At 40.9% G+C, this 16,798-nt stretch overlaps 1 protein-coding gene across 5 annotated transcripts in view; it reads right to left on the reverse strand.

The window, feature by feature from the left end:
- Positions 1 to 4,603: 4,603 nt before the first annotated feature.
- Positions 4,604 to 16,798, reverse strand: part of glra1 (glycine receptor, alpha 1) — a 99,100-nt gene continuing 86,905 nt past the window's right edge. For 3 of the 5 annotated variants that reach the window (XM_067518383.1, XM_067518381.1, XM_067518385.1), the window contains one exon: positions 4,604 to 9,994. In XM_067518383.1, the coding sequence (XP_067374484.1) occupies positions 9,686 to 9,994 (309 nt within the window). In that variant the 3' untranslated portion in view covers positions 4,604 to 9,685. The remainder of the gene's footprint in view (positions 9,995 to 16,798) is intronic. The other 2 variants (XM_067518384.1, XM_067518382.1) reach the window with 1 other exon arrangement.

Here is a 16,798-nt window from a genome sequence, read left to right on the forward strand (position 1 = left end):
TAGCTTAGTACTAAAACAAGCTTCTGGCTTTGTTGCAAAGGCTTAAAATCTCACCTTGATGCAGAAATGAAGTCTGCATTTACAGTATGTTGCTGCTAAGTGTTTCTGTCATCAGCGTGCACCAACCATGTAAACCAAAATCAAAAAGGCTTCTCCTTAAGAGGGCACTTTGTGAAATAATCAACATTTATACAAATGTATTGAGCGCCATCCTCTGTTGTAGGAAGCTGCATTAAGTTGATTGAGACCAATTAAAATAAACTGCACAGCTTCTACATGTTAGCTCACACGAATCACCTCACCTCTGCTGCGTCTTCTTCGGTCTTTCCCTGTAGACTCAGCTGTTTGCTCAGCAGTCGTGGAGCAGATAAATATTTCAAAGAAATGTAAATCATGTTCAAAAGAGTCCCTGCGTTTCAGGGTACAACACAGATGAGTGTTTTGAGCTATACAAATACCTGAGTTAAATTTAAAGCACTGTAACTGTCAAATCGGCCCGTTAAATGTTCAGTACAGTATCTGAGCTGAAAACCTAAGACAGGATGTGGACAATCTTGAGAGATTCATGGACAATTTGCCACCCTGCTCAGAGTCCTTGAGCAAAGTGGAATAACCTTTTTGCGTTAGGTCTTCTCAGCTCTCCTACCTTCTATACAAGTGACGTATATGATTGGCTGTGACAGTGGATCTAAATCTTCAACTCGACGCACTCCTCACGTTGAGATTCATCAGGTGAGTGCCAGCTAGCTGCATGACCTCTGTCCTGTAACCTCTGACCTCTGTCCTGTAACCTCTGACCTCTGTGTGGAGGAAGAAAGAAGCTGACTTTTTCCTCCCTCTGGAGGATGAACACAGTGCCAGAAAGAGACGAGCAGCTTCAATAAATCACAGCTTTAATGCGATGGAGTTTCTGCTGAGGCAGCCGAATTATGAAGCCATGTTGCCTTCAGGAGCACTGAAGATGCACTGTTCTTCAAGCAGTGACCTTAAACGTGACATGTACATCATGAAATCATATTTAATGTATTATATGTCATGTAAAATCTACAGGAAAATTGTACATGTTCTGCACTTTTCTACCTATTGGCACTTTACACTGCTTCTTATTCCCCCATTCTCACACACACACACCGATGGAGGAGCTGCTCTGCAGCTGGCCAACACTCACCGGGAGCAACTAAGTTGGGGTTCAGTGTCTTGCTCAAGGAAACTTCGACATGTGACTCGCCAATGTTCTTATTGTGACATTAAAAAACACTTATCAGTAATTATTATGTACCTTATACCTGGTTACGTAAAGAGAAAAAAGCTACGGTGATGGTTTAGTTTCATTTAGCCCCTCGTTAGCAGCCGCCTCGTTTAAGATGTGTAAAAGCTCGAAGACAAAGTAAGCAGGTATTTATTCATGGATTGTATGTCAGAGAATAAAATAAAGGCTCTTGAGGATGTGTGAACTTACTGTCAATGGCTGCAAAGCTTGTATGGATTACAAATTAAGTTTAAGATTTTTGGTTTTGTTTTGATGAAAGTCCAGTCTAAATATGGTCTGGGACTCATTGTGTCACCTTTCTCTAATGGAAGTTGTCTAATGATAAACCGCCCGTAATAATGTCAGGAGGTGGATCATAATGTCTTATTGTGAGTTGAACATTGATTTAATCTCAGTCCTGTTAATAAAGCAGCCGCGCTGCAGCACACGCAGGTGTCAAAGTCCTGATTTCTCTGACTTCCTACGCCTTAAGTGCATTTCTGTGATACAGCTCTAAATCTCTTAACTGAACTTTAATAAATAACGACCAGGATAAAGAGGATCCTTTGCCATTGCATTCTAATCCACGACTCCAGTTTGAAGCTGACTTTCTATCCTTTAACTTCCCCGGTTTCCTCCCACAGTTCAAAGACCTGCATGTTCAGTTTGTCTGTGGATGTCTGTCTGTGTCAGCCCTGAGACAGACTGGAGACCTGTCCAGGGTGGACGCCACCTCTCTGGGATAGGCTCCAGCCCCGTGACCCCGCTCAGGATAAGAGGTTACAGATAATGGATGGATGGCACACAGGACGTCAGCTTGTTCTTAATGACTTCATCCTCCATCCAGGTGAGAATCATGCTTCACCCCTTTTTACAAAAGTGCTGCTTGGCATTTTCAAATGTCTTCACAGTGTCTACTGCATTAAGCTTTGCATTGCATTTGGGTAGAAACCAAGCTTTGTTCCTGATGATCATGGTCAAAGAAAATTCAGCAGTTAAAACTAACTTGTATAGGCAGCTGGATGAAGGCTAAGTACCACGTGGTTGCATTTACATTCCCTCCATCTGCAGTTGCACTTTAGTCGTGTAGAAACATTTTTAAGGAGAGGATCCTGGTTTTGGTATAAAAAAAAAAAAAAGAAAAATAATAATAAAATAACTATATATGCATCAACACTTCAACAAGTGCAACCCAGAGAAAGTGACAGTGAAGGGATGAAAACACATTCATATTTATGACATAAAGACTTAAAGCCAGATTGACTCTGGACACTAAGGGGCAGAAGAACAGAGACACGTCCCTGACACAAAAGTTTGGTAGAAATTAAATTTGGCAGATGTGTACACAAAATAATATGGAATTGTGTTTGTGAATCCATAAACTCTGGACTCAGATAATCATACAAACTTATCGGATTCATATCATGATTTGTTTTTTCACTGGACTCCAAGTTGCTTCATTTTCAGATGCAGCACATGGAGCAGCCGGGGCTTTTACAAGGTGAGTGACGAAGGTGAATTTAGGTAGGTCGGTGTGTGTGTGTGTGTGTGTGTGTGTGTGTGTGTGTGTGTGTGTGTGTGTGTGTGTGTGTGTGTGTGTGTGTGTGTGTGTGTGTGTGTGTGTCACCTCCTCATGTGTCTCTCTGAGAACTGATTCCCTCTACTCATTTCATTTGAACTCAGGATGAACTGAAGACGTATTAGCAGGACAAAGCCTGCTGCAGGTGTTAGCATGTGTTTAATCATCTAAACGTTTAGTAACATTATAAACTGAATAACAATCTTTGAAAAAAAGATATTTTACATGCAACTGATGCTCTTAGTTCAGACAGGTAGGGCAGGTCGGTGTCTTGCTCAAGGACACAAGGTTCTTAATGGACTCATTGTTGCAGGATTTGAACCAGTGACTCTCTACTCACAGACGAGCCTGTGCCCCTAGATTCTGCATGTAGTATTCAGCGTTAGTATTCAGTGTGAGCGTCACCCTCCTGCTGTGAACAGACACATTAGGTTTTGTGGAGCAACATGGCTTCCAGCTTGTTCTGGTCCAGCTGGCACTGAGGCTCCAACCATACGGCCAGCACACACACGCACACACACACACGCACACACACACACACTTAAACTAGTGAGGACCAGATTTTTGTCTTGTCCAAATATCATAATAGAGTTTTGTCCTTTAAAATATGCAGTGTTTTCATAATTCTTCATGTGGATTTAAGGTCATCTTGAAACCTGTGGGATTTGGAATAATTATTCATATAAATCTTCTTGTTCGCTCTGTTGTATCCAGACCCAGTTCACCCGCTGAGCTCTTACCCACTCAAGGTGTTTGCTTCTTTGATTGTCTTCGTGTGTTCTAGCTGCCGTATGAACACAACAAAAGATGGCTTCTTACAAAAACTAAAAAAAAATCCTCCCTGATTTCATATGTAGAAAACCAGTCTGAATCCATGCTGCTGCTGCTGCAGTGTGTGTGTGTGTGTGTGTGTGTGTGTGTGTGTGTGTGTGTGTTCGCCTCTTTAATGAACTGAAAAACATACTGAAGGACTCGCTGTTTGCAGGAGCAGATACAGATCTGTGCAGTAAAGAGCATCATTAACAAGGGAGCAGGTCCACACACTCATGGGCTTTTAAACACTTGCACACAGGTGATTCCTATCAGATAATTAGCCACTCCAGGAGTCCTGGTCACTTTATTAGGGACACCTCCTGGCAATCCAATACAGCAGCTCTGCCATGAATTTTTCTTTAAGGTTATAATTTCTCAGTAGTTTTTAAGTTGATGATTCTACTATGCGTTTATTATTGAGGTCATAGCAGGTGGTGGAGTTGTACTGAAGTGCATTTTAAGAGGAGGTGGCTCTAATGTTTTGGCCCCCACTCACTCATTTTAAATAGGGGGCCAAAACAGTGCTTAAGTACACTCCACCACCATGACCTCAATAATAAACAGAGTAGAATTATCACCTTTGTGAGCGTTTCAATTTCAAAGCTGAGAAATTATATCTGGCAGAGCTGCTGGAATGGATTATATTAGATTGTACAGATGTACCTAATAAAGTGGCCAGTGAGTGAGTAACAGGACTTTTTATCACGGTGGATAAATGAAAGACTCACGCTGTGGTGACGTTGCTCAGTGTCTGCTGCGTGTGGATGTAGGCGTTGGTTGACGAACTTGGCGGCGTCATGACGTGAACACGGGAATAATGAAACAAATACATTTTACCAACATTTTGGAGAGACGTAAAAAAAAATGTAGGATGAATAAGGCACAACTGTTGAGACAGATATTTACTGGTAACAGGGATGTAAAACACACACACACACACACACACACAATCACACACTGTGCAATTTTTAATATTTTTTCTTTAATGATTACACAGATCCTTGAGTCGAGTAACAGAAAGCAGAAGATCCAACTCCAACAATCTTGACAATGTTCAAAAACAGGTAAAGAGATTTTTGTTCAGAAAACCTTTAATCGTTAATAGAATTAGTAGTATGACATTTTTCAATAAATAGGCTATTTAGATATATACAGATACAGCAGAAACGGTACATTCTTTTTTTTTCCTCTTCAAATTGCTTCACATTTTATTGTACAAGCCAAAATATCTGCCATTGTATTTATATTCATGCAAAATATTGTTTCTCAGATTAATGAAAAATTAAAAAGGATTTGCTATTTTTTTTTTCTCTTTTTTTTTTTTAAATCCTGCTTCGATGTGCACTTTCGGATTATAAGCATCGTAATGAGCATTGTAATTTCTGCAAAGTAAACGGTTGCACTTGGTGCCAATACACAATAGAAGCAAGTAAAGCAAAATTAAGGCCATTCCAATTTGTGCAAAGAAAATAAATAAATATAATAACCATAATAATCATAATCATAATAATCATAATAATTCTTCCTTTAGTTCACAGCAGTTAGGAGTCACTGTTCTTTTCCTTCTCCTTCAGGGCATAGGATTGTACAATACATACAATAAACTACAAGAGAAACAGAAGCCCCTAAAACCAAGAAGGAATCATAAATAACATATGAATCCAAAACCATGCTACTTTAAAATCCAGATCATATAAACTTCCACTGTATTGAACCCTTTCCTCCCACAGCCTCATACAGTGTAACATGATTAATACGATGATGACTGAGCTCTAAAATTAATGATACACAACATGCCTGAGGGAAAAGTACGAACACGTGGATGTATACTGGATGTAAAATGGTGGCTGAATGACGGCATGATATGCTTTCAGGTTTTCCTCTTTGAGTTGCATATTCAACCCCGTATGGCACAAAATGACATGTGTGGAAGTAGAAAATGGACGACTGCTTTTGGCAAAGAGGCTGATGCACAGAACTGCTTCTGACTTTTTCCAGATGCAGTGTCTATGGCACAAAAATCTACTCAACCCGAACCGACTTGGGTTTTAGGCCATGATCACAGAGGAGGCGCTGCTACAGAGAATGAAAGATGAGCTTGGGGCTGCAGAATTATCCACGAATTATTAAAAAGCACAAGTCTTAAAAGACGCAATTACACATACAAATGTATGCACACGATAATCTGTGGAGTCTAATAAACGCCAAATTGCATTAAAGCTAAAGAGCAGGGTTGCGCGCCAACTAGCCAAGTGATGCTACTTCTCATGTGTTTGCTACATTATCTCGACATATGAAGGTGTTACAAGAGTTACTAGCAAAGTAAGTTTAAAACTAGTCCGAGCTGCAGTTTGGAAAAACGAGGAGCAATAATCTACACAATTTCTACAGAGCAAGCTAAGTAGCATGTGTGCTGGTTTTCTGACTACAAATTTAGCGACGTTGCTACGTGAGCATAAAAGACTAAGAGCTCGTTTGGGCTCCTTTGCAAGCAGGCCAGGAGTTTTGGTGTGGGAGCTTTATCTGGAGCGATTGCTTTGTTACAACAGAGGAACGGATGTAATTCGTCTTCCGAGAACTAGAATGTTCCCTAACTCGCCGTTCACATCGTCCTCACATTTTGCCACGCTGCTCCTACTTATCTAATCGCAAAACTCAGGGTAACTAGCGAGCTAACTAAACCAAGTTTCTGATTATTTGCGGAGCTCACAAAACAGCCTAATTGAATTAATTCTGTTCCTACACCCTGTGTTTTGCTACATAGCATCTAGTAGAAACTGTTTCCCAAATGCTCGAAAGGTCATTTATTTGACTTATAAAATGTTATTAATACATTGGAAACTTTAGCTCATTGTCACACACTTTCCACCAAGTTAAAATCTTCCCTCTGGATTTGCTAAATTGTTTGTCAAAATACAAAACTCCAGCTGTGAACAACTTAATTAAAAATCTAAATGCATCCTTTGTGATCATGACCTTGACAGGTTCTACATCAGTGTATCTGGGAACAACTGAGTGAGTGAAATGCATAGTTTCTGACTTTATGGCACTTTCTACTTTAAAGTTAAAACAGGTTCAAATACCAACAGAGCATGTGTGCGTGCTGTAGCCCTTTGCATCAATCTTAACACTCACAAAAAGTACTATTACATTTACAACAGGATGAAGTTAACTGAAGACAAATGTGCATTGATGTACTGTAAAGATGATCCCTTTTCGATATGCAACGAAAAACAAGAGGGTAGAGAATAAGGTGCGTTGGCTAAAATCAGATACAACAACAAAGTTTTCTTAAACCATAGTAGATACATTTGAAATATTTTGTGGAGCAGCCGTTTCCCTGTACGTGATGTTCCAGGAAGTTAAAATAAAACACTGTTGTATTAATACTGCAAAGGTCAACACTTGTTCAAAAGGTCTTAATGCAGGAAGTAGTTTATCGTTGTGTTAGGTGTGAAACGTTTACATTTCACAATAGAAGTCCAGTCGTTCATTTTGTTTTAAACCTTGGACTCTGTAGGACTCAAATGATTCTTCAGAGACGAGGTGATACAGTTTGGGAAAGTATATTATAGATTTTCTGTTAGGGAGGTAGATGAAATCGTTCCAGCTTTATGAGGCGGCTATTAGCCTAGCGTAGCATAAACAATGAAAATATGGAAACTCCCGGCCTTCATCACCGAATACCCACATCTCGATTATGTAACAGTGATTGTGTGTCCGTGCGAAAACCAAAAAGGTAAAATCGGTTATGCTACGTCAAGCTAATCACCTCCCAGCATGCATTTACCACAGAATAGTATTGAGCTTGTCGTCTTCTTCTTGCAAAGAAAGCAAAGATGTTTACTTCTCTAAATGTTCCAGTTTTTTGATGAGTGTGGTGAAAGTAGTGATAATTGTGACACTGAAATACTGTAGAATCCCTGCAACCTTCATGCTAAACACACTTCCTGAACACACTCACACACACACACACACACACACACACACACACGCAGGCAAAAATTCTTAATGAGTTATTGGTTTTAAGTTTTACTTTGCTACAAAACTGGTCATTTAAGTTTTGGCTCTTAACCTTTGAAGAACCTTTTATAAATCTGTTACCAATTTCGGTCATTGGTAAAGTTATAAAAAAAAAATAAATAAAAAAAAAAAAGCACTTTGGGATTATTTGTGTGAATGATGCAGTTTTGACAAGATGACAAAAAAAACAAACTATTGATACAGAACTGGAAAAAAACATATATATCTTTCTGCAATTTCATTTCTAGTGAGCTTTGACTCAGCCTCCTCCATTGCTTCCATATTTACCAGTAAGCATAAAAGACTATCGGTTAGCGATAAGATGAATAGAAAGCAAGAAAGCAACTCCGAAAAATAGGGTTGAGATGGAGCCAAAAGGAAAGAAAAACATAATGGCATATACTGATCATTGCATAGAAAAAAGCCTGGTGCAAAATAAAAGAGGGAAAAAAATACTAATAATAATTCTTACAAATTTCCAAACCAAGTGACTTGAGGAATTATGCAGATGATGGCGTCATTTTTCTGAAATTATGGAGGTTTGCAGCTACAGTTTGTGCATGTGGATGCGGTGGAAACAGTTAATTAAGGTAGAACAGGTGTAATAATTTGTATAATGTGCCCTCAGCTGTGGCGGGGTTGGATGGGGGTGTCACATTTAGGTGGGCTCAAAGCAAGGGAAGCACTAGTAGGATGTAAACATATCCAGGTTCCAGTCCCAGAGAACACAACAAAGAAAGCAAACGAGGATCTGCAGTTCTGTCCAAGATTGATTTACTCGTTCTCCAGTCAATGAAAACAAACTAATATCTCAAGGATAAAAGAAAAACCCAGAAGACGCATGTGACGAGACACCGCTTGATGCAATGGCCGACGTCGAAACTCCCCCCCCATCCTCCTGATGACAAGGTCGAGGCTGGAGAGCACTGCACAGCCACAAGCCACACGTTTAATTGGCACGTAAAGAAACCAAAAACTAAATGCAATATGAAATAAATAAGAAACAAGTATAGGAACACGTTGACCACAGATAAATTATTTTTTGTGCCAATCTTCAGCACTGCTTGTCCAGGGTTTTTTGAATTCTTTGTCTTTCTTGCCCAGTCAGGTCTGCGGCAGCCTGCACAAAGCGTTTCTGAAGTTCAAGGTCTTGAGGTGTTGGCGGTGGGCGGTGGGGGGTGGGGGGGGGGGGGGGGGGGGTGAGTGGGGGGGAGGAAAAGCACAAACAACTGCTTGCAATACACGTTTGAAGCAAATCTAGATATATAGAATGTGTGATCCTTGCAACGCTTTATTTCATGGAAGCACTGATCCGCCTTCGTCCCCTTTTTTTTGGTCAAAAAATCCCTCATGTCCAGATGCCTTCCTTTGGAAATAAAGTTAATTTTTTTTTTACCATTTATGATAGATATATGAATATAATACACATTTGTATGCGTCTCACACATCCCCCACATCGCTTCTTTCATATAGAATTATGCCTCTGTCTTCACACACACAAAAATAAAATCAAATACAAGACTCTTCATCCTCTTTCCTTCAGTTGATCCACACCCAAACAGTTTGTTGGATGTCTGCAAAAGTCAGTGTTTACGTTTTCATTTTTCATCTTTTCATTAATACTGTATATTGCCACATTCATATATCATGCATTTTACTGCATTGCTATTGCACTGGTCATGATGAAACAGGAGGTGTAACAACAGGGAAACGGGTGGAATTTGACACAGGAGGGGAGAATAAAGGGAAAAGAATACACATTTGAAATAATGTCTAGTAGGGGTCAGGTAAGGTTGGCTGGAGGGATGTGGTGGGCTGCTGACAGCTACAATAAGCAACTTATCCTCGACCAAAAGAGGAAGATGAAGGAAGAGGACAAGGAAAGGAAGCTTGGCTGGCATGTAAAAGGGGGCAACAATATTTCCTGTTAAAATCACGTCCTTCCGTTTCCTTCTTTGTTTCTCTGCATTCTCCTCTTCGCATCATTTTCACTCTCCTCCTCCTCCTCCTCCTCCCTTCAACTACTGCTTGTGGACGTCCTCGCTGCGGATGATCTTGTAAATGATCCAGTAGAAAATGTTAAAAATGAGGAAGACGAGCGGGAAAGCCACACGGGATACCGTGTCAATGCGCTTGGCCCGGCTAATGAACAGCTTCTTCATCTCCTCGATGCTCTTTTCGGGCGGGGCCGAGGTCGGGGCGTTGTTGTTGTTGCCCTTGATGGCCATGCCGTCCTTGGCCTGCAGGCACGCGGGCCCCATGCCGTAGCCGGGGAAGCTGAAGCGCCCCTCGCCCGTCTCATCCTCCTGCAACACAGGCCAAGACTCAGGCTGTTAGGAACCACAGAAAGATGTTATTGTTGGAGGTGTGTGTGTCAATAAATTGGTGTAAGTGTGTGAATGGAAGTGTGAAGTCAGGTTCATTACAAGGAAGCAATTACACAATAAAAAGGAAATAGAACAGATGACAAGAAGTCGAAGTTTTTCTTCCACTACATCCTAAACTCACTGCAAATCTTTATTTTTTCAGCTTTATTTTCACAGATGAGTGTAAAACAGCTAGTGTCTAATGATAGAAATTCACACCCTTCAGGGTTCTCGCTATGTTTTCTGAGGGCTAAGGTGTTTTCTGTCGGGGGGAGTTAGTGTGTGGGCTATTGGGAACTTTCAAAACACTGATGCCCTACACTGTGTACTGCCACTAAATGCCACACACATGCAGAAAGATGTAGAAGGCCATGCGGTGTTACTTTAAGCACAAAAACGTGCATAAAGGCAAGTGACAGGTGCACTTATGACAAGAAAAGAAAAGTGGTTTTGTTGAGGTGGAGTTAGCCAACAGGAATCATCTTACAAAACCAACCAACCGACTGAATGATCAACCCCGTCTGACATCGCCATTTCAAAATAAAACCTGTTGTTACCCTCTATACAGTTGACGCTGTCACGTTTCAGAAATTGTGAAGTTTGCAGCTACAGTTGGTCCACGTGAATCAGGTGGAAACAGTTAGTGAAGGTATAACGGGTGTTTATTGGAGGAATATAGCACATGTGTCCGCTCAGCCGGGGATGGGATTGATGGGGGGGTCACAAGGGAAGCACAACATAAAAAAAAAAAAAAAAAGTGCTCAGAAAACAGAGGGAGCTGCAGCTGCAGTGCTTTCTGTGACATTTACAGAGGTACATCAGTACATAAACAGTGACACTATGCCACCTGCAGTATTGGTGCAGTTTTCCAATGGTCAGCTGTGGCTGATTAATGTGGGTGGTAATTTATGGATTGCTCCTCATGTAATGAAAGGGTTTGCTTCCTTCATAGTTGGAGCTACAGGATTCACAAGTGTAAATGATTGATCACACAACATCCAGCACTGAGAGTGAGCAGCCATTTCCCCTTTGTAAAAAAGTCATCAATATGAGCTGAAGCCAAGCACAGGGTGTGTTGATCTCACCGTCAAGGGGAGTGAGTGAGGGTGGGATCCGATTGATTGACGTGCACTGTACCTCAGGGTTACGGCATGTGCGCTGCGTTTTCACCTGAGCGCGGTGAGATATTGGAACTCTGATCTGTACCGTCACCCTGCCTTCTCATTACAGGAGACACCATGACTTCCTTATCTGATCCAAAGACTACAAAAACACTGGGATGGCTGAGAGGCACTGAGCATGTGTGGACGTGTGTGGAAACTAAACTGTGGAGACACACCAACGTGCCCTTTAAAAAAGCTAAAACGATGCCCATGACATAAGAAAATAGAGAACAGTTCTCTGATAATTACAAGTTATCTCAGTTTGCATTCACATATTTGATAGATGAAAAAAAAAAACATGCATGACAGCAACTTGTGTTCCCTGTGGGACACTGTGAAGCAGATCATCAGTGGGAGATCTTTGCACTGCTTTCTGGGGAAGACAAAAATGAGCATTTTGTGATCAGGGAAAAAAAAAAAAAAAAAAAAAGCAGGAAATCAGCCTGAAGGAGGAGGAACTGTTGGCAGCTGGGGAACTTAACGACTGACGCAAAACCTCTGCAGCAACAACAAATCAACCGCCCAGTAAAAAAAAAAACACCTAACACTCTAAAGTCAGAGCAGCCGCTAGTTCCAGCAATAGGAAAAAGGCAAAGCATATAGTCAGTTGGCCAATAATATTCATCAATGAAATTGTAGAAAAAGTGAAGAAAATGCTTTTAAATAAGATTGAAAAAGGGCAAAAACTACCTGTGTGTGTGTGTGTGTGTGTGTGTGTGTGTGTGTGTGTGTGTGTGTGTGTGTGTGTGTGTGTGTGTGTGTGTGTGTGTGTGTGTGTGTGTGTGTGTGTGTGTGTGTGTGTTAGACGACCAGGTAGTGATCCATTTTTAGTGCCTCGTGTCCCCGTTCTGTCCTTGCATCCAGCCCAGCTCATCTATTACTGTTAATACGCGTACGTGTGTGCGCACACACACACACACACACACACACACACACACACACACACACACACACACACACACACACACACACACTAGCCGTGATGCTAGCTGACCTCTGCTCGTCCTTCAGCGATGCTGCTAAACTATTACAGATGCTCTGCTTTATTCTTCCTGCCATGTGATTAATGTGGAGAGTGGAGGGACACGAAGAGGAGGTGCAATGAGGAGGAGGAGGAGGAGAAGGGGCGATGAGGTAAACAAAGGGAGGAGGACAACAATAGCAGAAAAAGGAAAAAACTAAACTCTGCAGCCTTCAGACACTGTTCAGGGCACAGAAGCTCTCCTACTGTCAGAAGATCCATCCCATTGAAACCAGGCCTAGACCTGATGGTGACCTGATGGTGATTGATTGCACTCGTTCTTAATTAGAAACTTCCTCTATTAACACAACATGGCTGAGTTTGTACCGTTCGTGTCTGAATGACTGAGGAGCTAAAGAGTGGGAGGAATAAAACTTTATGAGTTGGGACCAAACAGACATTTGTGCTTGGTAATACATTTAAAATGAGCAAATCTGTTCTTAAAAATAAACAATGGTGCATGTGCAGCTTATATATGTGTGATATCGTCAGGCTGCCCCCATGTACATGGCAGATGATGTGACATTGGAACTGGAAAACTTACAAATACTAAACAGAGGCAAAAGCAAAATCCCAGGCAATAAACCAAACTCAAATAGGCCCCGCCCCCCAAACAGACATAGTTTAGAAACCCCACCCTCACAGCAAGCTGAAAAACCTTTTCCTCCTCCACGCTGCTTTGCATTTTATGCTCTCACCTAAGTGGAACCTACCACCTGCACAGGTAAGCATGGGCTGAGCTCAATCACATGAAAATTCATATGTTACTATAAATAATGGGCGAAATAAAGACTAAATATCTCATTTACTGCAACCGCTGCAAAGTGACAGTGGTTGTGCCTGCATCCCCATATAATTCTATTCAATGGAGAATATTTAATCTCCCATTTATCCTCCCTCAACTTGGTAGCAGCCAGCCTGCCACTGCTGACAGGACCTAATGATGCAAACCTGCTTCTACTATTCTTGATTAGCCTGTTGATCTACTCAACCTTCACAGTAGAAACACCACAATGAAATAACGGGGAAATTCCTCCCAATAGACCCTGGTCCCCAAACAGATCAACTCCACAATTACACTTCAAACAACAACTCAACTAGCACGTTGTTAATGTTGGGGAATCCAGGTCTTAGTGGAAAGGGCAGAGTGTGACCTTTTCCCAGACATCACTCAGTTTAAATGATAGAAACTGTGACTTCCGCTCTGCATTCTGCAGACACCTGTATTTATTGCCAGTTGGCATTTATTTTGCAGTCCCTCCCGCATGTCATTGACATTTTTTCAGGGTTATTGCTTAAAACGCCTGACTTTGCAGCAGCACCTAAAGTATTCAAATATATATTTCTCTGTTTTTAGGTGTTTTGTGCAATAAAATTGTGGGAGCAATTGAATATTAATATACTTAATTAAAAATCGAATCAACTTGTTCGAGTGGCAATAAACGTCATTGCTGATTTTCACAGTAATACACACATACACACACAGTTTGTCTTGCAAAACACCAAGCATTCCTCTATCACTAATTAATTAGTAATTAGTAATAAAGTAATTTATTCTACACCAATGTTACAACTATCTATTGGTTTTGTGTCCAGGTTGTATCTGAAGAAGGTAACACCATGTGGTGTTAGCAAGCTCTCAGCAGCAGCTCTGGTGCAAGGCATTCTGGGACATACAGAGTGGGTCAGGTTTGTGCAGACATTGTGGTGATTAAATAAAATTGCAAGGTGGCACAGAATTCACAAAGATTGGTCTAATTTGCTTTATTTGCATTCATTTTTGCAACATTGCCAATGGAAGCCACCCACCATGAGCCTGGTTCTCTCAGAGGTTTCACCCCTCAAAGAAAGTTTGGAGGTGGGTTTATCTACGAAACTGTTTAGTTCTAACATCATTATGTAAAGTACTTTGAAATGATTTTGTTGTGAATTGGTGCCAAATAAATACATTTAGTTTGCAAAAACCTGAGGGTATATTTGTGTGAATTCAACAACATCAGTTGAGTAAAGGAATAAATGTTTCACATCAACCCTTTTTCTAATGTGAGGCCTCCACAATGTCTTCAAACAGGTCAGTTATTATCTCGTCCCTTTGTGCAACTGTGTCACGGTGAACGTAAATGACAATTTTTGCAGTTATCTTTTTTTGCACTATTAAACGACCTTTAGCTAAATTGTATAGGGAGATGCAGGATAAAGGAAAGATCAATGACAAAGGTGAAGAAAGACAAAAACAAGCGAACAAATGAGATGAACTAATCAAAGAATGGAGAGAGACGATGAAAAATAGAAAAAGGTAGATTGGAAAGACAAGACTGGAAATCCAGATATAAAGAGGTGAGTCTGGATAAACCGACCAGATAAGAGTCAAGAAAGAACTAATTAAAGTTATGGGAAAGAAGAATTTTATCAATTTAAACATTTTTAAATGATCTTTTCAATTTAATTGTTGACAATATATTTTGCCTCCCAGCTCACTGGCTTCAATGGTTTCTTTCCATTTAAAAACATTTTGTTTCCATGGAAAATAGGACGTCTATGTATGTCTGTCATTGTTTTAGTGCATCTGTAACTAGATTCTTTACACAGACATGAAAAAGCCCAGCTAAAGAAAACACGATGTGCACACGATGAGGTGACCAGGTCCTCACAGGATGACTGGCAGTCATGGTTATGACAAACAATTCTAAAGCAGAATCTAATCTCAAAGAAAGCAGGATTCTACTTTAAAGTCAACTTTGAATCATAAATGAAAAGAAAATTAATGTCAAGAAAATGTCAGGAGCAGCTCCAACAAAAAACAAAATGGTAAAACTGCAGACTTAAAGAGAACATTACTTGAAACTCACATCTACTTAAAGATTCCTCTCAGCTCCACAGAATCCACTCACCGCTGACATATTGATACTGAAACATCCTGAAAAGCCTCAAATGGCCTTAATCGTGGAGAGAGGCAGAGGGCAGACAAGGAGAGCAGGGTGGAGGATGGTTTGAGATGAATCCAACAGAATATATTATATAGAAATATTTATTTATTTCCTTCCCCAGCGCTCAGCTGGAATTGCTTCGGGAGGGAAATCATAAAGCCAAACGCAGGCCAGGGAATTCCTGCTGTGGACTGTTTCAGGAGAGACGGATGCCAGCATTAGTCTGGGCTGACACTTCATGTGGACAATCATGTTATATGTAAAAACACGTATACAATGGTAATGTATGGTGAGGAGGCCCGATGCCTGACAATCTGCTCGATTAATCGCGTCCTCAGAGGCAGAGATTTCAATGTTTCAATCAAGAGAGGAAAGAATGATGGATGGACGAGCCAAGAGGTCTTTCTCACATCTTGTCTCACTACTTCTGTGGCTTGTTTTTGCAGACGATTTGTCTCCACCGTCACATTTTACAGCCATTTCTTTAATCATTGTGGCCAGTACAGAAAATGTTAAATGGTTCTTCTGTGGCAATATCGCAGGTGACCACTAGATAACCATGCGGTTGAGCCCACTGCAACTCTCTGCAATGCTACCACATTAGCTACAATGCTAATGCAGTGAGCAGCATGCTCTCATTTTGCCGATTAAATAGGTCGTCTGTCTTTGTCAAAGTTCAACAAATCTGAATGCAAAGTCAGCGCACTGCACCACATACAGGCCAGTGACATCATCTCTTTGAGCTGTCCGTTCAAAAACTTCCATCAATTAATTTTCTGATATTTTCTGATCATGATTTTGAAAAATTCAGCTATAAAGTTTTTGATTCTAAATCTGAAAATCCTCCTCCACATCACTGCTTCTCTCCATCTCCTCCATTTGCCTCCATTTGAAGTCCTCAGCTGAATTAAACTATAGCACGTTAATGCCTCTTGCTCACCAAACCAATGATCTAGATTGATTATCCCCATGATCAGCTCTTGTCTATGTCCTCTTTCTCTTCTGCTTTCAGCATGTGGTTCCTTTCAGAGCAGTGTCCATGCATTCAAACATCAAATATAAAGGTCAGCTATTACTCTGGTTTGATGTAGGACTACATTTAGACTTTGATATTGTATGGACATAATACTAGCATGGAGTTAATTGGAGTAAATGGACATCTGTATTATGTGTACTGAATATTTGCAATGCTTTTATGAGCATAATAAGTGACAGAGGTCAAGGTGTTTCCTTAGTGAACAGGGAACTGTGATTCTGAATCAGTATCATAAAAGCAGGAAGCTTGAGGAAACGCAAAACAAAGACGTCCCTCTACAGGGTCGTCCACTCTTCATCTGTGCACCTTCATCTAATCAGGAAAACGTGAATGTTTTTCGCCTCTTCACAGCCAACCTGCCAATCTGGAGGCCGAGTTGAGCCCGCGGAGATCGTGGATCTCTCTCCTCGCTTATTTAGGCCTCTTAATCCCCACGCTCTCTTATCTGCCTTTGTTCTAAAGGCTGCCAAACAGCCTGAGAGATCAAGGCATTTAGAGAAAAACCAGCGCGTCGAGCTTCTCCCTGTCGAAAAACGTCTAATCACAGCTAACGAGCTGATTAAAGCCGATCAATCAGAAAGTCAGTTTCCCTAATAAGGCCCTGTCATTGTTAAACAGTGT

The sequence above is a fragment of the Channa argus genome, chromosome 10 (assembly GCF_033026475.1).
Source record: "Channa argus isolate prfri chromosome 10, Channa argus male v1.0, whole genome shotgun sequence".
Lineage (NCBI taxonomy): Eukaryota > Metazoa > Chordata > Actinopteri > Anabantiformes > Channidae > Channa > Channa argus.